At 38.0% G+C, this 24103-nt stretch overlaps 1 protein-coding gene across 3 annotated transcripts in view; it reads left to right on the top strand.

The window, feature by feature from the left end:
- The window catches only part of vib (phosphatidylinositol transfer protein vib), a 159145-nt gene that overhangs the window by 5178 nt on the left and 129864 nt on the right, over positions 1–24103 (top strand). For all 3 annotated transcript variants that reach the window (XM_081768847.1, XM_081768845.1, XM_081768846.1), the window contains exon 2: positions 2356–2386. In XM_081768847.1, the coding sequence (XP_081624973.1) occupies positions 2356–2386 (31 nt within the window). The remainder of the gene's footprint in view (positions 1–2355; positions 2387–24103) is intronic.

Genomic DNA, 24103 nt, shown 5'->3' with positions numbered 1-24103 from the left:
AACATGACGTGCACATAACCCACCACCAGCACGCAGAAAGAACTTCGCAGAATGGCTGTGCAAGAGAATGCAAGAGACTTAGACAGATAATGAATTGCCTCAATGTATCTTTGAGTGGTTATTATCTTACCGACGCCATCGGATAGCAGAGCAACTGTAACGCTCGAAAGCTGTAAGAGCGGCGTCTGTCAAACCAGCAGGTGTCAGTACATAGTACATTGAATGAGGTGTGGGTGTACCTTTCCGACTGCAACCAAGAGTCATCATATATACTCGACAAATGTGCGAAGCACTTCACACAATTACTCCAAGCATGCAGAAAATTTTCCGAATGGGTACATGATAATTACCATTTGTTGCCCCTGAGGCAAACTGAAGACTCGCAGGGTGAAGAAGAGCTATAAAATCAACTCTTTAGTGTGCTACAGGTGCCATCGATCTGTTGGCCGTTTATTCGTTATACAGATAAGAACAAGCTGTCTGTTGATAGTAGAAATGATCCGATATGGATGGAAATCGAAATTAGCGTTTAATTTGTGCGTTATATACAATTCATCAGCAGCAACTACTACTATTGGGTACGGTACACCTGGGTTCGATTCCTGGTTGGAGCACGTGAGGGTGTAGGTCCGTGTCTCATATAGATTCGCTGCTGAAAGAGATACTAGGCTCAGGGGTAGAGCGTTCACCTCTGCGTAAAGATCCCTAGTTTATTCCCAGCTCCCCCAAGTGAGCTTTGGGGAGCAACGCTAACATTGTCTGTGTTGGTTTTCTTTGTGTTCTCCCGTTTTCTTCTGCTGTCGTCAGTCCACCACTATCGTCCAACTCATCATCACAGTCTCCTTTAACCGCAGTACATAATCGTGGTACGTTAAGGTAGAAAAGAATCAACCAACAGCCGCTTAAGAGTTTGTGCTGATTCAGTTGTAGGGCTTTCACCTGACAGTGCCTGACCCGATCACTGCTTTCGCCAAGTGGGCTTTGTGGTGGACAAATAAAAATAAAAACGCATGGCCTTTCTTGTGATTCTTCGGTTTCCTCCCACTGTCTGCATTCCATTATTTCGTGCTTCCATCAACGTCTCAATTGCCCTCAGAGCATAATCGTGGGACCTTTAAACTCGGAGAAAAGGAAGTCAGTTCATTGCTGGTTGAAGGTCTCCAATATTGCTTCAAGACATTACATCGTGATTTCGCGTGGTCTCATTGTTTTGCATATTTGTGGATAAGCGGACGTTCTCTCTCACGTCCCACCACCCTCTAGGGAAAAAATATCCGTAAACGTTGTGATATCAATAATTTTTAACGAATCGAAATTTGTCACCATGTAAAATATTACAGTTGGGTAAGTGGGACTCGTGATACTTCCTTAGACAAATTGAGAAGTAGCGCAATTAACGCGATCGCATTGAATTGTACCATTTTAAACGTCCTTATACAAATGGTTCCCATATATTTCCTACCAACCTGAAAGAAATAGACTTAATACGTGTGTCCTATTTCTCTTTTCGTTAAGTCCTATTTAACGTCTTTTCAACTCCATTGAAAGTTGAAGTTTCTTAAGATCAATTATGAACCCTACCAAACTACATCTTACTCTGGCTAGGGGTTTAGATTACAGTAATTGACAGTGTCATACCATATATAAATGCCAAATATATAAATAATCATTATTGATTATTGCCAAAGTATATATACATATTTTGCACTTGTATAAGGCTTTTTTTACAATCCTGTTAGAACGTTTGGGAGCAATTCTAGCCACGAAATCAAGCAAAATTCTGTAAAGGAAAAATGGCAATCGGCTTCATTTGTATGTTACGACTTTCCCATTTTTCAGGACTTCAAAGCACAGACGTGATGGGTTTACAGGAAACAGTGTAGAAAATTCTAGTGTTATAAATGAACTAATCAATGATATTCAATTCAGACGGCAAGGTTCTAGAACACAGCCCCCCCCCCCTTCCCATTTAGCTATAATAAAGACAGAAAACCACGAGTCCTGCGAGGCTGTAACCCGCCTTCACTCGCTTATGCTCGTTCGGCAATACTATATGAATTATTAAATTTTGGCACAGAAAGGAACCAACCTAGGTACTAACCTATATCGGGGGACCTGTGTGCTAGAACCTTCCCATTCAGACTGTTTGGGACACAAAAATAAAGTGGTTGTGCTGTTTACTCTGTGTAAGTTATTCTCATTTTGATTTTTCAGAATCATATCTCAAATTTAATAGCCTCTCTCTCTCTCTCTCTCTGTGTGTGTGTGTGTGTTTATTTCTGAAGTTACTACTGTGCATATAATCGAATGAAGCACATAATTATAATTAACTTGTTTCTTCTCTCTTTTTTGCAGCCGAGTCACACTCCCTTTAACAGTAGAGGAGGTAAGTGTGCTGTAATTTTAATTTTACGTACTATTATAATAGGGAAGTTAAATCAGCAGAAGTTAGAGGGTTTCTGTATAGCCGAATAGTTAACGCGTCTGTCTGTTTCTTCCTGGTATAAACTGTTAACCAAAAGTGAGAAAGGTGTAAATGCTGAGCGTTGAATAACTGAATATGCTTTGCACGCAGGTTGAAATGTAGGCTTGATTTTATTATGTAGGAAGTTATTTTCGGGCATGATCATCCAGTAAATTAATTTGGTGAGGCTACCCATTGCTACTTGAGTTTGTCTCGCTCCCCTAGCTTACGAGTAGTTTAAATTGTTAAGATCATTATACTTTAATGCTAGATCTGTTAGTATTGCTGCTTTCAGGCCGTTTTCGGGTATTCGTCGTCGATTCTGATCTAGATTTGGTAAACATCAATTTGATTTGGTCGAAATTGTTGAAGTTGTTTGTAAAAACTTGAGGTTGAGGAACAGACTGATGATTCAAGGCTGGTAATTGGTTGCAGAAACAAATTAAATAAAGTCACTTTTTTTTTTTTTTTTCTTTCTTCGATGAGGAGACTTTCTTGCGTGGAAATGTTAGGCGTGACTTTTGTCGCAGCTGGAACAGAACATCCCAGGTTTCATAAACAGGACCGTTCAGCGCGTAATTGAGGTCAGTAAGTAACTACCTACTGGATGGATTGGATGTGCTGGTCGTGTTGATACTGAACTGCCTTCACCTCACGTTTCGCGTACATTATGTTCTGTGATCTTTCTGTGAATGTGTTAGCTACAAACCACCCGCCATTCATGAACACAGCCGTCATTAGGGGCAGATAATCTACAACGTGATGGTGCGGGAACGTAAACGCAGGCTAAATGTGTGTCGAGTGGTAAAGGACACCACATTGTACATTTCTGATGGAAAAAAAAAAAGTGTAACAAAACCTATACAGGGAGTTTCAAAACAACACCGACAACATTTCGGAGGTGATTCCTGACGTTAGGATAAGACTAAAAGTATAGACCAACCTGGGTGCACAAATGCTTCCTTTCGGAGTTACAGCCTGCCGAAAACATGAAAATATGAACTTTAAAGGTCCATAACTCCAATACTATGGGACCTACCTAAGTCGGGTCAAGACTTTACTTAACCCTACAACAGCCAACTTATTTTCCTAACATAAATAGCCAAGGTGAGTCCCATGGACTCACACTGTTGATAACATATTAGATTTTACACTGTGTTGCAAAGTGAAATTTCGTATAATATTTTTTAGTATTTCTTACAGAACATGTAAGTATAACAGCCACGTATTCTTTTGGTGTTTACAAATCGTCAGTGTTACCATCTGGAGTAAACTTTTGCTGGAAATTCAGATTATTATTTAAAAAAAGCAAGATAGTTTAATCCAAAGTTTTACTAGGAAACGACTTTTCAAACTACACGATTATTAAGAAACATCTTTCACAAGGTACTGTAAAATTTTAGAAACAATACAAGTAATATAATTGCTGGTTTGGAAAGTTCTCGTAATCTTCTGGAACTACAGGAGATATCCTTCATTTCACGTTTCTTGATTTGCATTCTTTGCAGTATCTAAGTACAATCAAATGTTCAGAACACACACGCTTTCGGCATGACGTGCAAGTTTGCCTTTGCATTCGTCCTTTGTGAACATCTCACAAGTAACATCTTTTTTTCTTTCTTTCACCAACTACGTCGCTAACGTGCATTTCATCACTATTTTTGAACTCAGCAACAGCAGACTGGATTGATTTGTGAATACCTACAGCACTTCTATTGTCAATATGTGGCCGGATGAGACTTTCTGCTATTGCAGTCAGAAAGCCCTTTCCGGAAGTCTTCCGATCAGGATATAACGTACTCCAGACGACATAGGCTGCAACAGCGCATACGTCAAGCATATTCATGAAAAAACCAAATGGCCATCTGTCTTTCTTTTACATGAATATCCATGGATCAGTTGTTCCAACGTGTCTACACCTCCATTAGTCTCATTGTAATACAACACTATCACTGGTTTGTTTGCTTCTGTTACGTGAATGTCTCCAGAATGGTGAATGCTTAACCCTTAACCCCCGACGTCCGAATTTTTAACGTAAATCCCGACGTGGAGTCTCATGGACTCCGAAATATAATCTATATATTTTTGTACGTAAAAATTACTGTTTTTAAATTTTTATTTCTTTTGCTTATTTTTAACGCTTTATGTATATTATGATGTATTATTACATAATTGAGTTAAAAACAAAGGGTACACACTACGTCAAAAAATCAACTAGGTTAACAACATGGCCATATTATATTGGTTTCATCTTTCATAACTGTAAAGTTTATTTACTGTTTCTAACACAAAATACTGTTGTTTTGTTGTTAGAAAAGGATATCAGAACACACTGAAACCACCGCATCTTTAACAATCACAATAGTTTATAAACCTGCAGGGCACAAAGATCACCAATGTTTTTGCACTCTAATTCTTGTCTGTTTCGTTCGTAATAAAATTCATCAGTAGCACATTTAGCTTTATCAGATGAACTGTCACTGTCATTTTCTGATATCTCCGACTTGCTTTCATGGTCACTTTGACTGACAACCCTTTCATCATCTACATCCGAAAACAATACATAAGACAAGTTCCTACCCACATCGTTCATTATTCCTGCGACTTTCTCTGCAAATTTTGGTTCAGAATTCTTAACTGTGGACGGCATAGACATTTTCAAAGTGGATTGTAACCAAACAATTCAATTTCGACAGATATCACAATTTAAATCCACCTCATCAGCTGGAAACAGTAAATCAGGTATGGCACAGGAATGTTACATAAACCCCGACATGGAGTCCCATGGACTCCGTGCAAACGCTCGAGCAGCACTGAAATAAATTTTCAGCACGCCTGCCGCAGAACAGCGTCCAAACTCAACTGACTAGAAGGTACTGAGAAGGGCGTGGAGCTACACAAAAAGTAAAAGGACATAAATAGGTATTACATTACTCGCGGAGTCCGTGGTACTTCACGTCGTGGTTTAAGAGGAGAATTACAGATCTGTTCCTCTTAGGGACATAAGACACAAATGTAAAATCTTTGTGGTAACCAAACATTGATGACTTCTCTTCCTACCTTCTGTTTGGTAAAAATTCAGGTGGAACGAAGGTCTTCTGTTTTTTCCCTTCCCACTAGTGTAAGACCACTGCGAAGCAGTGTGCTGGCGAGATCAAAATGTGTGGAATAATTATCACATGTGATATTTCTTTTACTCCCAGAATAAGGACCACATTTTGTCCCAAGTTTTTGGTTGCTGTGTTATTTTCTTTCCCAATGTAAGGCATACCATACAAAGGGTATGATATGTTTTCGAGTCTGCTATCCACCATATCTTCATCCCATACTTATCAGGTTTTAACGGCATATATTGCGTAAATGGACACCTACCTCGAAATGGGACAAGCTGTTTGTCAAGTGAGATTTACCCCAGGCTCATAGTGCTTTTTCAAACATTGGTTAATTCTTTCTTAAAAGTCACGTATTGGCGCCAGTTTACCTTTGCTTCTTCTGTCACTTCTTGTTGTTTTGTTATCGAATCGGATGAAGATGCACAAATACTTGAACCTATTTTTACTCATTGCAGCGCGAAATATTGGTGGTCCATACTTTTTGTCCCATAGCACTACTATGTTCAGATTTTTTGCTTAGAGATGACCCACAGTATACAAAAGTCCAAGGAAACACTCCACTTCTCCCTAATCGACTTGCTTCCACTGATTCTTCATGTTGCATCTTCTGTGTTCACGTACTGCTTCTTCATTGGTATGCCGAACAATAGTCCTCAACATATCGTCTTGAATAAATAACAGGGCGTCCAAGGGATCTTCGATTGTCTTATTAGGAAGAAGGATAACCTTATTGCCTTTCCTCCTAATGATATTCTGAGATTTCGTCTTCTGTTGTCCAGGAGGTTCCGTCTTTCGCATGGAAAATATTTTCATTAGTTCTGCACTGTTTCCCAACATCTTCATTCTCAGAATCACTAATCATATCAAACTTTTGACGCTTCACTTTCCTAATCACTTCCGCTATCTTCAAGTTCACTGCATATAATATCGTCATCCTCCAACAACTGGCGATTTACTTCATCTGACCGCACAATATTACAAGAAGCTGTCATTTCTGCACTTCCACCAACACTAACTCACACTAACAGTTCCACTAGCTGCACCACAAGAATCAACTCATAATAACGTACCACATAATTAATGTTTTAAAAAAAAATCTACATTTTTTGCCACCGGGAACTCAGATATCTAACACAAATTAGTAACGAGTCCATGGGACTCACCTTGGCCTTTTGTGTTATGAAATAAGAAAAATATTTTCTAAAAATATCCTAGTGTATATTTCTTCAATTCCGATTTTTCATGCAGCACAATCTTCTTCCAAATAACTGTTTTTGTATCACGCATATCTAATAGGGTTTGCAAATCTGGGAGAAGAAAACTGATCAGGAATCTGTGATTTGGATCTAAATTACATTATTATGGAGATGCAAATTTATGTTATAGTTGTAGGGGACAATATCAGTAAAATGTCTCACGATGTTTTTTCACTGCCTAAAGGCGAACACATTAAGACGCTGAATCCTACCAGCTGTTAGTGCAGAATTGTTTCTATTTTGAGGTACTCTTTTGTTCCTAAAATAGGTTGAAACGTTGGTGAATTGTGACCACTTGAAGAATCTAATAAGAAAATGGACTTTACATTAGACATTGGGAGGAAAACCTCTTGAAACCATGATCTCACAAAACCTGATGCTAATTTTCTCTAAATTGATGCTTTCACAAGGACATTTCAGATTAAAAGAGGTTGTTTTGGACTATAGGGTCAAATGTTTCCTTTTCCTGCAAAATAATTAACAACGGTGATAACAACACCATTTTCAGAAATTAAAGATTGTATGGCGTAACTATGAGTCATAGATGTATTACTTGTGCCACACTTTCTACTGTTTGTGTCCCTGTAAACGTTATAGTGAGAAATGCAGAGACTCACTTCAATCAAGCATCCCATTAAAATAAGTACGGAAAGGACTTCAAATTGCTCTGCAACCTCCTCGCAGTAATCTCTGCCAACTATAATTGTAATCACTATATTGGATCCGCCATTTTGAATTTTGTAATTTTGACGTCATATTCTGAATCAGCTGTCCTAACCCTCCCCCTGGCAGTATGTTTTCTTCTACCTAGGTTGTATTTTCTGTCTACGCTTGCAGACAACCACTAACGTTCAAAGGGTGGTTTCCACCCTTAAATCTTCATGATTGCCGAAACAAAACAATACATATCGATTATTTTTCGATGTTCTACAAGTGTGCAAAGTTTCATTCAGATCGGTGAGTGACACTTCTGTAAGTCTCCTTGTGAGTGAGTGACTGACTGATTTAAAGGAAAAAAATATACCACGCAAAGCCCCCTGGAGCTAGAGACTTGAACTTTCATACATTGCATAGGATTTGTGACGTGAGGTATCACTAAAGTTTTTTTTTTTTTTTTTTTTTTTTTTTTAATTCGACGGGAAAAGAGATGGGAGTTATTATAATAACATCCATTTCTTCGAATCTCTAAAGAGTCGAGACATGAAATTGGTATATAGACTTCCCATTTAAAATATATAGTGCTTTAACGTTTCTTATTATTTCTTCCGGGAAGGACGAAAAAAGGTAGAAAGAAAAGTGGTGGGAGTTATTGTTGTAATAAGATGAACATATATCGAAATCCCTTAATGTTGTTATTTTGATTGGGGATAATAATACGCACATCAGTAACGTGGCCATTTGTCCTCGTCACGATAAATACTAAGCCCTTAATGTTAGTCAAGAAGGTTGGTATAAAGCTTTTGATTTAAAATAATTAAAGATGTATTTAAGCGGGCTTTGATGTTTCGATTAGAAAGAAAAAAATAATGGGGTTGCATTTGTTAAAATAAGATGCCCGTATCTCGAAAGCCGGTAAGATTAGAGACATGTTAGGAATATGGAACTTGGTGTATAAACTCCTTATTAAAAACCGGTGGGCATATGCCACAGTGTTTCTGGGAATTCTACTTTTAACAAAAGAGGTAATTTCTATATTTTTCTCTATATAAAAACGACTTCGAGATTGTCAGTTTCATCATCAGGCAAAGAGAGAGGGTGAAATGAACTTTTGAACACAGCACTTGGCCAACATGAGCTTTTATTATTTCACTTTGATTGAATCCGTGTTCAAAGGGAGAAGAGAGTCTAAATTTTTTCCTAAGAATTTTTCCATAGTCGCATTCTTGCCGTGGGAAAAGAAAGGCTGAGATATGAGGTGAGAGACCGTGGGCCGAGTAAATGGAAGGGGACTGGGGAAGGTGACATCTCCAGCTAGTCGAAGGCTAGTACTCCATATATAGCATTTGATCAATTTCTCCCTTAGTCCCATATTAATCTGGTAGCTAAGAGTGATCTTTTTTTCTTGAACTCGCCTTTACGTAAATTCGTGACCAGGTCTATTCCAAACAATTCCTAGATACTGCAAATGAATAACATTCTCAAGCTCTCTCTACTCTGCTCTGATCAGTAAGGGCATGTTTCCATTTGATATTCTTATAACGTTTGAGTTTTCGATGTTGTGACCATTCGATATTGTTTCCTAGTGTTAGTTATTCTATCCTCTAGAATCATAGACTTTCCTCAGTTCTAGCTGTAATAACAGTGTCATCCGCCACCTTACCTTGTCTACTCTCGAATCTTGAAATCTCCAAGTTCCATTAGTGTTTCGTTAATTAAGCATTCTCAGTAAAAGTTGAGTAATAGGGGTGACCATAAAATTCCGTGTGTGACTTCTCTCATAATCTCCATACTATTAGTTTCTCCTTGATGTAGGCGTACTTTTACTCTTTATCCTTGCGCAGATTGCAAATGAATCGTTGGTCTCTTCATTTAACCCCGATACTTGGACACGTAAGTATTTCCAGTACTTTTATCGAGTTGACCCAATCAAAAGCTTTTTCGCGGTCAATGAAGCACAAACACGACTTGTCTTTTATGTAAAAAAAACCGCTTTGATACAGTTCTCATCTACCCAGTACAATTTGTGGTAAGGCTGTTGATTATGTTAGCAGTTTTTTTTTTTTTTTTTTTTTAAGAGGTAATGCAACCATTCTAACATCTAGGAAATTCTTTGCTCATTCTCCACTGAGATATATTTGATTTTGTTAATAAATCAAGTTACTGCTTTCATTGCATTGTCTCCTAGTCCTTTGAGGAAGTTCGCTGGTGTGTCTTTGTCCCTAGTGACCGTTCTCCTTCTCATGTCTTTGATACGTCTGTCCGGAAAGTAATGTCATACATTTTATTGTGAAGCGACTGTACGTTGCAGCACGCTCTATCCGTCGGGATCGATGTTGGTGTAAGTCAACTACGGAGCGAATGCTTGCTTAGTTGCCTTGGAGCTCTCTGAGGTGAAGGGTGAGCGATTTCGTAAACCTCTGTTTTGTCAGGCTTTCGGGGATGAGTGTTTATCACAAATGGAAGTCCATACATAGCACAAGGCGTTCTTGGAAGGCTTTGAAGAATATGGGATGAAAATAAATGTTAGAAAGACAGAAGCCACGGTGATTCGTGTCAAATATAGAAGTAGGAGGGGAGAAAATTGAACAGGTGACTTGTTTTGATACTTGAGTAGTATTATTAGTGATATAAAGTGTAAAAGTGAAATCAAAGCAAGAATAGGAATGGCGAAAGAAGCCTTTAAGAGGAAAAAAATAATTTTCTGTGGGACCTTGAACAAACAGTTGAGAAAGAGGTTCAAAAAGTGCTTCGTGTGGAGTATTGTGCTGTAAGGGTCAGAAACCATGGACTTTACGCAAAAATGATGAAAAACAGCTGGAAGCTTTAGAAATGTGGGTGTGGAGAAGAAGAATTGAGAGAACTACCTGGGTTGGGCTAACAAAAAAAAAAATGAGAGAATACTAGAAATGGTGGGAGAGAAAAGAACAATTTTAGATATTATTAAGAGGAAGAGAAACTGGTTTGGACATTGGCTAAAAAGGAACTGTATCATGAGGGACGTTTTAAAGTGTATGATGACAGGAAAGAGAGGAAGGGTGCGAAGGAGATTACAATTAATGGACGATATTAAAACAGAAATCGTACGTGAAGACGAGGAGGTTAGCGGCAGACCATGGAGCATACCAGCTTCTCAGTTGCAGCAAGTGACCTGCCAATCTATAATGAATATTTTGTGAATGCCTGACTCGATTAAGCAAATTAACGATCAAGACAATGATCAATTGTGTTTTTGTGACATCAGAACGATCATCCACCGTGAGTTTGCACCTTCCTGGACTACCGTTTCAAGGATCCGGTGCATCAGACCAGACATCAGCTGCGATTGGAAACTTCATCATGGCAATGTGCCAGCTCACATTAAATTCATCGTGACAGCTATCTAGCCAAATCTAACGTGGTAACGCTACCCCATCCACCCTACAGCCCCAACTTGGCTCCTACTGGCTTGTTTTTCAGTTTGAAACTCCCCTGAAAGAATATCATTACAAAACAATTGACAACGTAAAAAGAGCTTATGAAGTGGCTTTAAACGTACTTCCTGAACAGGCCTTACAGGATGCTTTGCATATTGGAAATCACGCTGGCAAAGATATATCGATGCAGTAGGACAATATTTTAAAGAATTTTAATGTGCAGGTATTATTCAATTATACAATTATATAGGCCATATATATATATATATATATATATATATATATATATATATATATATAGGGTGTCCGGTGAGGAAATGCAAGGATTTTGGGAGGTGATAGGGGAGGTCATTCTAAGCCAAAATGCCTATATAAACATAGGGTCTAATCCCCTTCGTTTCGGAGATAGGGGTGAAAGTAAGTTTTTGCCGCTTGCATTTCTCAAGTTCCGTGTGAAAGCTTATAGAACACTCTGTGGTTGGTTTTACGTTAAGAATTATACCTCGTTTTAAAGCTACTGAAACAGGCTTTCAGACGGTATACAGTTTGTCCACGTACTGCAAACAAGAGGGAAATAATGGAGGGAACATTTTCGAATTGTGCTATAAAATTCCCTTTTTCAAACAATTTTTCGCCATTCCTGGGTGGAAACACTGGCAATAGAGTAGCAGGATCTAATTGGGGGAAAACGATGCTGTATACCACAAACCCAGGTGAAATGTCAATTTAGTGTCTTCATTAGAAAGCAGAGAAAAATGCTTAAGAAAGAATTTAATCGTAAAAGAAAGATTTCTACTGGAACCAAACAATTGTGTTGATTGAACACTTATACAGTAATTATGTCCCTTATTGGAATGTTATTGGTATTACAGTATTATTCGAAGAATTGTGAGACCTTACAAGAGTCAATCTACAATCACATGGATCAATACCATTGTAATACTTATGAGTTTAATGATCGTCGAAAAGTACATTAATTAGAGCACAATAGGAATGTAGTTGAATACAATGGCAGGCACGAGGGCAGACCCAGACGTAACACTACTAGCGTTCCTCTTCAACATTATTATTTGGAGCGTGCAGCATATTTTCAAAGATAACACCTTCCTCCTGAATGCACTTTGGAGTGCGCCTCAGGACATGCATTGTTGCCCGATGGATGTCTGCTCGTCGCTCTTTGACGGTATTGAATGCCTGTTGAATATTCTGGAGTAGTCTTCTCGTGAGTTGGCCCTCCGTCTGTACACAATGTCCTTCAACCACCCCCACAAGCAAAAATCCAAAGGTGTAAGATCCGGGGAGCGGGGTGGCCAGTGAATCAGCGACCTGCGTCCTCCGCGACCTATCCAACGATTAGGAAACTTGGAGTCAAGATAGTGACATACACGTCGTGTGGCATGGGAGGGAGCCCTGTCGTGCTGGAAGTACATGGACACCCGAGTTTCCAAATTCACATCTTCTAGCAGTACCGACAATTCGTGGCGCAGGAAATGCAAATAATAGTCACCAGCCAAACGCTGGGGCAACACAAAGGGACCGATTATCTGATCACAAAGAATCCCCGCCCAAACGTTGACAGAAAATCGTTCCTGATATTGTCTAACAGTGATTGCTCTCGGATTTTCGTAACTCCAACGATGCCAGTTGCGGGTGTTGTTTATCCCATTCCTTGTGAAAGTGGCCTCATCAGTGAACAAAATGAATGGCAAAACATTCGGATGCTCCTGTACCCATTGAGAAAAAGCAACACGTAGTTCCCTGTCTCCTGGATGGAGATGTTGCACTCATTGAATGTGGAACGGATACAGCCCCTCTCCTCGAAGCACATCATGTACATACGTACGTGGAAGTTGATGTTGAGTAGCAAGTCTCCTCACGCGGGTTGTTGGACGTTGCGTTGCAGCCTCAATAACGTTGTCTTCTTGCTCAGGGGTGTATTTTGAAGGTCGTTCCGACGTTAAGTTCACGCTGGGAAGCTCACCAGTTTCACGCAGTTTAGTATACACGTTTGTGAAGACGCGTGCATTAGGGACTCTGCGGCCAGGAAATCTACGCTGGTATTCATCCACAGCACCTTTGGCATTACCATCACAAAACCCGTAGACATACATCACATCTGCATATTCCGCGTGTGTGTATTGGAACGGCATTCTAGTACTACACCGTCTTCAGTCACCACACCAACTTCGTTCACAGTCTACAAACACGCATTGTACTACACTTACTAACGGTCACGACACTCCAGCTATCACATGAATTCACGACACAAAATAGCAAAGGGAACTTTCAAGCTATGCCAGAACATTTCCAGGAATTTGGGCCGAACCGTGGCAACGTCTCTGTTGCGTGTACGTGAGACGATCAGAATGTTTGCGTGTACTGGAAATAATTATTTACCGCCTTCGACAACTGTACGAGTACTTCACTTCACGGGGACTTTGCTGCTACCATCTGTTATTCACACGATTACAACATTGTTCTTGATAGAAATGTAGAGCTGTCGATGTTAGAGAATAGAATTGTATTCCCACTTTTGCTTAAACACGCGTTTATTAACATTCGTAACCACTATAAGCTGTAGCAAATTCGAATCTTGTAATAGAGTGATTAGTAAGAAATGTTCTCTGCTTTCTAATGAAGACACTAAATTGACATTTCACCTGGGTTTGTGGTATACCCACAGGGTGTTCTATAAGCTTTCACACGGAAATTGAGAAGTGCAAGTGGCAAAAACTTTCACCCATATCTCCGAAACGAAGAGGATTAGACCCTATGTTCATATAGGCATTTTGGCTTAGAATGACCTCCCAAAATCTTTGCATTTCCTCACCGGACACCCTGTATATATTCATACTTGTAGACTTGGTGATTTTACTTTCCGGGTAGACCTTGTACCTTGCACTGCTTCAGTTTTAATTAGTGGTGGGCACAAAGACAGGTTTTTCGGTTTCCCCCCCCCCCAAAAAAAAAAAACTGTTTTGGAGAAAACCCAAATGTCTTTTTCTAGAAACCGGTTTCCGGTTTTTATAAAAGCTGGTTTTGCCCATCTCTCTATTCAATATAATGGACCTATTTTCTTCTTCATCCATCTTTTCCTCTGCTTTAATAGCAATATATCTTGGGCGGTTCTTCTGATCATATAGATCCTCTATGTATTCCTCCCAGAGCCTAAAGATTCTTTGATAGTCAGATACTGTGTGACTTATTAAATATTTTAGGTGTGTGACCTGTGGCGAAGGGTGATAGTTTCAACAGGATATGTCCAGTGTTAATATTATAATGAATCAGCTGGATTAGTTATAAATTAATTCGAAGCGTAAGTGTTTATCAAATATTTCTGTTACGTTGTTCGTGAAAGCCGGATTCGTGGCTAATTTCCAAGAGTTCATTCCTATAGCGATTGAAACTAACGAACTAAGTTTGTTGTTATTTATTATATTCCTTCGGAATGTTTTAATTCTGTTCAGGGACTTATACTTGTCTCACCTGATACTTGTAGCAACTGAAATACTCAAGCGCGCGTGTAACAAGCGAAGGCATTCTGTGTACATTTCTTGCAGGCCGTTTGATGTGATGTATTGAAGTAGGTTAATAAGGCTAAGATATTTATTTTCACCTTAGTAGATGATGGTCAGTTCACCGCAGCACATCAACGTCGAAAATGGCATATAGTGTGAGAAGATTCTCGAGCTTCTTCCTGAGAATACCACTCTTGTAATCCTGAAACTGTTCACAATCATGTAGTTCTACAAATTCCAAAGAGGGCAAATCACGAAAACTCGTTTTCATCGAAATAGCAAGTGTATCCAACATTTCATAAAATAATACTTTTGAACTTTTCTTTATCGCCAATCTGGAACAAACTATCTAAACAATTTATACACAGTCTCTTCTGGACGCAGACAATCTTTGAATGTCTCCTTTGCAGCACAGTGTAACATTAGAGGTATATTTCGTTGTGCAAAATAAGAAAATGATACATTTTTTTGTTGGACCATAAATATTTTACTAGAAAAAGTACAGAGAAAAAAATCTCATGAATTTAAACATAATTGTAGACCACCGGCAGCACTAACTGGATCCGGATTCCAATTTTTATAATCAAATAATTGATGTATGTGACTTATAGTTGATCTTAATTTGCCGTAATACGATTTAATTGCTTCATCTGCGCGCGATCGGTGGGAAAGATGGAAATCATGTTCTCTCAGTAGTTAGTTCCCTTTGTTTACCTTTTAGAAAAGAAGTGAATCGGAGGGTCTCACTGCAGGTCTGGTAACCACGATTTCTTTGTCGAACAATAAAATGTGTTTTAACTAAGAAAATTATCTTATATTCTGTGCAAGAAAAATTAATAAAATATACGAAGGGGTATCAAAAAGTTTGTGCAATCACCTAAAAGGTGGCGAGCTACGAACCCCCTCAGACATGTATTTTATAGTTAGGTCCTTGTTTGTAAACCATGCAAATTCTTGACTCGTTAGATTTTTTTTTTTTTTTGGTAAATCACTGGAGGTGCGATGATTGACAAGCTTGAGGCACGGAGCATCATTAAGTTCCTCCCTCTTCAGGCGAAATCAGCAAAGCAGATCCACGAAGAGATGAAAGAAGTTTGTGGGGATGAAAGCCCATCCTATATGATGGTATTCAAGTACGAGGGTCACTACAAAAGTTTTGAGATGTTAAATAACTTACATAATTAAAATCAATGTGACACTTACATTTTCTCAAAGTATTCACCATTACACTGGACACACTTTTGCATCCTCGAAAACCACTTTTGGAAGCATTGTTGCCAGTCTTTTTCTTCAAGTGTTGAAAGTTCATTCTCGTAAGCCACTACAGCTTCTTCAGGGCTGCAAAATTTCTTCCCACGCATGTGATCTTTGATCCTTGGAAGAAAAAACGGGGCCAGGTCAGGGCTATACGGCGGATGAGTCATAAGTTTGACCTCCGTAGATTCTAAAAACTGAACTGTGATGTTGGCCGTGTGTGTGGACGCGTTGTCATGATGAAGCAGGATCCCATGCAATCCAGTTCTTGGACGGCGTTCCCGAAGCGTCTGGAACACTTTTGTTAGGCAAACAGTGGTGTACCACTGAGCAGTAACATTCCTTTGTTCTTCAAGTGGAACAGTTGCAACATGGCCAGATTTGGAGAAGAAAGTTGCGACCACCTTCTTCCCCACACTTCGCGGTCACTTCACTTTCGTGTGTGGATTTTCGCCTGGAAAGATCCAAACTGTAGACTGGCGTTTATTTTCAGGGTCAAATTGATAGATCCAAGTCTCATCACCAGTAACAATGTCAGAGACGCGTCGAGAATTTTCTCCATCAAATCTTGCGAGCATTTCTTCACACCATTCCACACGCATGCTCCACATTCTGACTCCTCATGCAGTAATATTTTTACATATTAAAAGTTATCGCCAATCTACTAACACCTTCTCGAGGCTGTTATTTTAAAAGCAATTCTGTCTTACCATTAAAGAACGTTGTCAAATGATAACCCTTTTCTAAATTCAGTAAGTAAAAATATGATTATTGCGCTAATAACTATAGCTCTTCGTTGCTTGAACAGTTGAAAGTAGTACTGTCATACGAGAATTGCGAACACTGAACTCAAAACAAAAATACATGTTAGCTGCCGTAGATGTGTCACTTGCCTGGATGTGCGCCGGTCTAAAGCTGTGCACCCAGACACAAAAAAACTAGATTTGCCGATTCCTGCTCTGCGAGAACGTTCTGCCAACGTGGTACACGAAATCCCGTGTTGGTGATTTTGATCACAGAGGTGTTGTTCGGTCAGGGCGTCCGATTGAGGTTAGTGATGGTGAAGTAAAAGCGTTGATCGAATTAAACACACCCCAATCATTCAAAAGTTCATAATTACTTGAAAAAGCTGGGATACATAACCAATCGATGTTTCGGTTGCTCATGAACTTATAGAAGTTCATTTGACGGGGCGAATAAATTTCTGCAATGTGCTCATTAAACGTGAAGACAGGATCGTCTTTTGAAGTGATTGGTTAACTAGTAATGAGAAATGTATTTACAACAATGTGTTGTGCAAACGATCTTGGTCCCGACGTAATGCAAACGACATTCATTAGACGACGAAAGCAGACATTCATTAGAGGAAGTATGTTCTGTGATGTATGGTACTGAGAATATACTGGAAGTGTGTTCTAAGTACGTTGGGATTCTAAAGATGTGTGCTGTTGGCAGTCTGATAGTTTAAACGACTCCATTGTCCAGGAGCGTGCAACCTCGTTTATCGTAAAGAAGTTCTTTTATCACGACAACGCGTAACTATGCCCAAATTTGATTGTCAAAAAATATTGAAGCTTGGATTGAGTGTGATGATCCTCAGCTGTCAACTGTACTTGTGTCTCTTGAACACTCCTTGCGTGGTAAGTGTTCAATTCAGAGGCCGTTATAAATCAATACCTTGTTCAGTTTTTTTTTTTTTCGATAAAGACAGGCCCTTCTATTAACGAGGAATTACGAAGCTCATTGAGAGATGGTAAACGGTTACCGAACACAACAGGCAATGTTTCATTTGTTGATTTTTTTTAATAAATTACTTTTGAAAAATAAAAAGAAATCACTTCTTTTCCGACGTTCCAATATGACAGTAAAGCTTCCATTTTCACAGGAGTGCAATTCTTCAGCGAGTGCAAAGCTACAAGTCCCGCAGTTCAAATGTGCACTCAGTTCTAGCAGCTCTCGCTAGGCTATAGGTTTTTTGGATGTTCTTCCACATTCTCATTCCACCATTTCTTTCATAATCATTTACTGGCATTAATCTCATATCTTCGTTATCCTTCATGGTATAATTGTGGGATGTAAAACTTTTCTAACAGATCCCGATTTCCTCTTCCAACGAAGAGCAGAGGTATAAATCCCATGGTTCTAACTGTACTTTGAACACAACTATTCATTATTGTTAGATACCACCTCTATTGGAATAAAACGGAAACTGTAAATTAAGATCATTTACGTTTATTACCGATAATAATTACGTTATGCGATGCAGTTGTAAAGCTTTTGCTTTCACCAAAGTAGCCTGCGACACTCACTGTTTCGTTTCACATCCCAATAATTCTACATAAGTCGAAATTCTAGACTCTAGATAATTTTAAATTCGCGCTGAGTGGACTACAGCTGTGTGCTACATTCAAGTAGGTTATGATCTAGTAAACTTTGACCTTGGTTACTAACTTCAGCTGCCTAATATCTATAATCGTATTCTTGATTTGAATATTCTTGTTTTCTTGTTTCTTGTTTTGAATTACCAATAGTACGTCATACTTTGAAGTTTTCTAAATATGTAAATACTTTACTCCGTTCTTTACTGCGCCATTTTCTAATATCGTTAAGACATACTTTTCTTTATATTTAGAGGATGAACTGAAAATGTAATGATTCAATAGTATAATACTCTTCTTTGGCGCATGGGGTCCCAGGTTCGATCCCAGCTTGCGCCAAGTGGGCTTTGTGATGAACATATGTGTGCGTGGGTGGGTGTTTTGTGGTGGATTCTCCCGTTTCCTCCCACTTTCTTCGCCCCACCATTTCGTTCACTATGATCATCGCCGTCTATCTTAGCTTCGGAACCTAATCGTGGGACGGTAAATAATACAACGCAAAAATCAGTTGATTAAATTTCGACAAAAATATTTACACCATCAATAATTTAGTACTGTTCCTTTCAATGTTTTCGCATATTTTCTCTGTATGTTTCTTTTCCTTCGAAGATGCATTATATGATCAAATTTTTCAATTCGGATAGAAATATCAAACATTGGCCGTCTGAAAAGAATTTAAACAACTTGAGAAAGGAAGAGTTAAAAATATTTGGAGTTAGAGTAGGCCGTAGTTCTCTTTACTGGTATACTTTCTTTGTTGACACTGATTTGTTTCATTTCAGATTTCTCAGATTTGTTCTATTTTTAACGATTCTCATGTCATTTTTCCCGTATATTGTTCCCTTTCTTATATTTGGTGATCTTACTTCTGAAACAGAAGGGACATGGTGACCCAGCAGTTGAGTGCTTACCTCTGGTGCGAGCCTGGTTTGGTTCTAGGCCGTTGACACATAGTCATCGTTGGTTTTTATCGGGGTTCTGCCGTTACCTTCCACATTCTCTTTCCATTAATTTCTTTCACAAGCACTCACCTCATTAATCACTAAAGGGCTATATATATATATATATATAATATGGTTTAGCTTATTTTCTTCGTAATCAGGTTGTTCTGGGTCCAAATCCCGTACTATGATGATACCTTTGTACATTGACCCTGCGTGATTTTATATATTTTTTCTTAATTTTTCGAGTGTGAGTGGCTTCTGTGACTAAAAGTTCCAGGAAATGAATTCTGAAACCGTTCCTAATTCCTCTTACTTTTTTCATCCTAGATGTATCTTTACTGAAACACAACTTGTTTCAAACAAGAGATAGGCTATGAAGATAATTGGCTAGCTATATTGAAGTATGATGCGAAGTCTGTGGCTGTTTTCCTCTTTCCGGATTAGCGTGTGTGTGCACGCCATGTGTACTATGTTGAGATGGACAACCACGTTGTGCATGTGATTTTCTGTGTAAGCTCATTTTTCCTTACTAATAGCCCCTAATTGTTTTCTTTCATTAATTTCCATTAGCATCGTTTTTATTAGTGTGCAAAACCAAATCTTAATTTTATATACATGGAAGTTCTCAATTTCCTTGAAAGTGAGTTCGACATTGAAGTGATGTTTCAGACTTACGGTAAAAACCTTGGTTTGTTTAAATCTTTAAACATACATGTTTAATGGAGACACTCTAGAAATCCTGCATGAATGTAATGCTTGTCTGTTTCGCATAGATTTATGCGAAAATACATATTTATATTTAAGTTGCATCAGTACAGTCACGGTTTGGTTTGTGTGGTTATGTGCTTTCGTAAAAGTGATGGTTGTTAGGTTGCCTCGGTGCTGGTTGATAGTACAGTAAGATAAAAATGCACAAGGTTATATAGTTGGCATAATTCATTTCCGGTATTTCTATAATAGAAGAATACGAATAATTACACTGATATATCGCCTTTCTCCCTAAAAGTAATTGAGGTTGAAATACCGTTGTTACAAACAAAATGTATTTTATCAGTTTGTAATGTTTGTTTTTTCAAATAACCGGTTATTATTTTATCTACTTCCTGTAGACACTTTAACCTATTTTAAAATTGATTTTCAGAAGAATGAAGTCGACAACAGAAGTTTTTAAATGTTAGATAAGTGGTTTGCGTAATAATATGCTAGCATGTTTCTTGTATTTACCACCTTGTTTTGTGTGAATGATTAGTACTTTTTTTTTCTTAAAGCTACGTAAATTATAAAAAGTAACTGGGAAGAAGTAGGATAGAATTTTAACATTAGAAATGTATTTAATATTAAAATTCAGATATCCTCTGGTGCGCATATCACCGTTTCGAAACTGTTTCTCGGTGTTAATTGTGGACAGACTGTACCTTACACTAGGGCTGTATGATGTGCGGATTTTGATATCTAAAATAGATATTGATGAAATAACCGAAACTTGATTGATATACCCAGTATTGACATATTTAAAAATATTGATCGAAATTTCGCAAAGTACTGTTCATATGGGTTTTGTCATAGTACCCTCTGGTTTGTTGGAGTTTTATCATTTTCCAAGTTAATTTTACCGCCGTACACTTTCCCCTTATCCAGTGAGCATAAGCTAATACTAATGCATATTAGCATTTTTGCTTGATAGTCTAAAGATGAAGTCATAATCTAATATTAATAATTATATAATAATATTTTTCCACTGCCGACCATATTGATTACCGATTTTTTACAGTATTTCATCAGTTGCGTCACATAAATGCCAGAACGTCACTCTTAAATAATAATCTTTCACTTTATCTCTTCTACTTTTTCCATGGTTATTTTCCCGGTTTCAACGAGACATAATTTATACGGTTTACCAAACATTGTTAGGGTCATCAAATCTAGGAGGCTCAGGTGGGCAGGTCATATAATCAGGATGGAAGAAGGTAGGAACGCTTAAAAGTCTTGACTGGAAGACCAATCAGAAAAGACCATTTGGAAGACCTAGGCGCAGATGGGAGGACAATATTAAGATGGATCTCGCAGAAGTAGGAATACAAAGCAGAAACTGGATCCTGTTGGCAAAGGATAGAAGACAGTGGGGAACTTTTGCGAATGCGGCATTGAATCTTCCATAGACCATAGAGTTAGTTAGTTTTCCGGTTTCGATATTAGTCTACAAGAGCAAAAACGGTAAGATATAGGAAGAAGTGGAATTTTGATACGGATTTCTGAGAATAAGTAGCATTTCGATCTTCATTCCTTTATTCAACTTGTAATACGATTTCAACATTGCTTGTCTGCTGAAAATAATAATAGATAGCGAGAAGCAGTTCTTGATATGGATTCAGTAATGCAAGGAAATGTTCCATCTCCGACATTATTCCTCTTTTGTAACCGGAAGGGTCACAAATCGACTAGCATTTCTGGTTTCAATATTAATCTTCACATAGCAAAAACAGGAAGTCCTCGAGAATTCGCTTCTTGATATGACTTCAGTTTCTCAAGAATAAGTTCCATACCTGACCTTATCATTTATTACAACTAGAACTTATACTTTTTCCGGTCTTAGTAGGGAATTCCAAAAGTTGGGCCATAATTTCACATATTTAAATTTCTTGGGAGCAACAGAAATTTTGATTCACAGAAGAGATCTATGTAGTGAACCCAGCGGAATTCTAATTTTGAAGCAAATGCAAAGAACAGGCAAGATTCGGCATTTAAGCAATAGTCAGTACAGAAGAGAAAAAGGCAAAATAAATTTTGCCGAAATTGAAGCTCAGATTACCTAAATAAACTTAAGCACGTTTATTTTTATCATATTTTTTAACATCCAGAAATAGGCACTGTGCCTGACATACGAGCTAGTCATGCGTAATATTGGAGTGGCAATTCCTGATGATCTGGCATCCGCAGCAGCTCAGAGGCCATGAACACTCCACTACCATCCCTTCACTCGTTTCACGGATTACAGTACCGTAAATAGGAAGTCTACTTACATTGCTCATTCAGTGTCAGTCATCATACTGAATTGCTTATGAGACTGTAGGATGCAAACAAGTATCGGTATTTAAAATTTGGTACTTAAAGCATTATATTGCATTTTGTTTCAGGCAAACACAGCAATAGTTACACAAATTATAAACAGTTCTCATTGGGGAGTTAGTTCTCAACCATCTTGTACTTATTCAGTGACAATGAGTTCCTACTCGCTGAGATTGCGATGCAGAGATTTCCTGGTTAAATAAATGTATACTCATGATTTTTCTGCCCGAAAAATAAGTTTAACATTGTTCAACGTTTAATATTATGTAGTATATTTGTATCACGTGTTATAAATTAGTATGATTTATTGTACTTCTCCATTGTTATCGCTTATTCTGAATTGGAGTAATATTTGTTTCGTAATATGAAAAGTACGAAAGGAAAGTGAGAATTTGAAGATGAAAATATTACATGAGCTGTCGTTGATACGACACTTAAAGTAGCCTAGAGACATTACTGATCACGATGTTCAGTTTCTGCGAATGTCTCAGTGTCGAACTTCGACATGATTGGGACGTTGAAAGGTGTTACAATATGGGATTAGGCAGTGTCAGAATAGTTAATTCTGCTTCTAATATTCCTGAGTTGATTAAGGAAGTCAGATGATGTTTCTCGGAAACAGTATTGTTTGTAATTTCCCATGCGTGATAGAGTTTACTACCTGGTGTACGGAAATTACAGTTACTCAAGGATAATTACCTTCATTTCAAGGACAACTATGTGTTTGAAAATATAGGTAATATAACAAGTAGTAAACTTTAATTTTAACAAGTAGTTTTTTTTGTTATGTATTTCCACATCGTAGATCTTACAGAACCATCTCTTTTAAATCAAGCTCAAAGGCTTGTGCTTCTGTTTGTTGTTTGTGGGAGATAGGGTCCGTTCACATATTATGTAACGCTATTTTTGACCAATTTTTACCCCCTCCCCCTTTGTCCATATGCCTTTTTTGTTTATTAATTTTGCTTCTTTTGGGAGTTATTATAACAAAAACTAATTTTAATGGCAGGACTTATTACAAAATGCTTGTAATCCGAATAAATTCGTTTTTATCACTGAAACCGAATGAATTTATAGTGTTTTTTCACCAACAAATCAAAGTATTAGAAAATCATAGTACCGTAATAATATTTTAACGCCGTAAGTTTTTTTTTTAATTAACCAGTCTTAATTCTTCGAAATTACAAACTGTTGTTTTCCCAAGAAGGAAGTACTGCCGGAAGATGCAAGTGAAACAAGATCTGAAGAACGTATATCGATTCTTCTTTCGGAATCCAGGATGCTTCATATACTTGAAGTTCGCCAGTGTTGATGTAAAGAAGTTCTCTTCCTCGTCGACCATAGGAGGAGGGTGCATATGTGGAGTAGTGACATCTCGTTTGTGAACAAGCTTTCGAGTATCTTCTTTGACCTTTGGACCTTAGTTTACCGCTTTTCAAATTATTCTTGTTCTAAATTAGTGTCAGGATTCGAATAAACTCGTTTTCTCTAGGAAAATTCAGTTCCAAAGAGCATAAATTCAGTACAAGATAAAGAGCCGACGATTTCGTTTTTAATATTTTATTTTGCTCTGTAAATCATGGATCGTTCTGTCGCAGAAAATATTATTTCACGAAAAAGAGTTTCTTCTGTTTCATATGTAAAACTCCGTAGAACAATACATAGAGTGGGTAATTATTCAAACCAAAAGTTTTAAATCATGTTCTCAGAAATAGCAATACGAATGGGAACGCGAGGGCATTTTAGGCAGTGGTTACGATCGCTAATGACTAACTCCAGAAGAACTTTGTGTACCGTAAATGCATTGCGGCGATTGCCATAAAAACCTAGTTTTATTGTATTGTAATACACGCAGGGTTCGTTGCCAGTCTGCCACTATTGCATAGTAGCGTCAAAGAACTGAATAAAATTATTTATTTAAAACCTAGCATATAAACCTGAAAACAAAATATTACAGCAAAAAAAGGAAACATGAGTTACATAACAAAAAGGTAAAACCCCTCCTTCCCGTTGTCACACTTCGTAATGCAAGGCTGA

This window comes from Thermobia domestica, chromosome 8, assembly GCF_964235325.1.
Source record: "Thermobia domestica chromosome 8, izTheDome1.hap1.1, whole genome shotgun sequence".
Classification (NCBI taxonomy): Eukaryota; Metazoa; Arthropoda; class Insecta; order Zygentoma; family Lepismatidae; genus Thermobia; species Thermobia domestica.
This window is presented reverse-complemented; position numbering and strand designations above follow the sequence as displayed.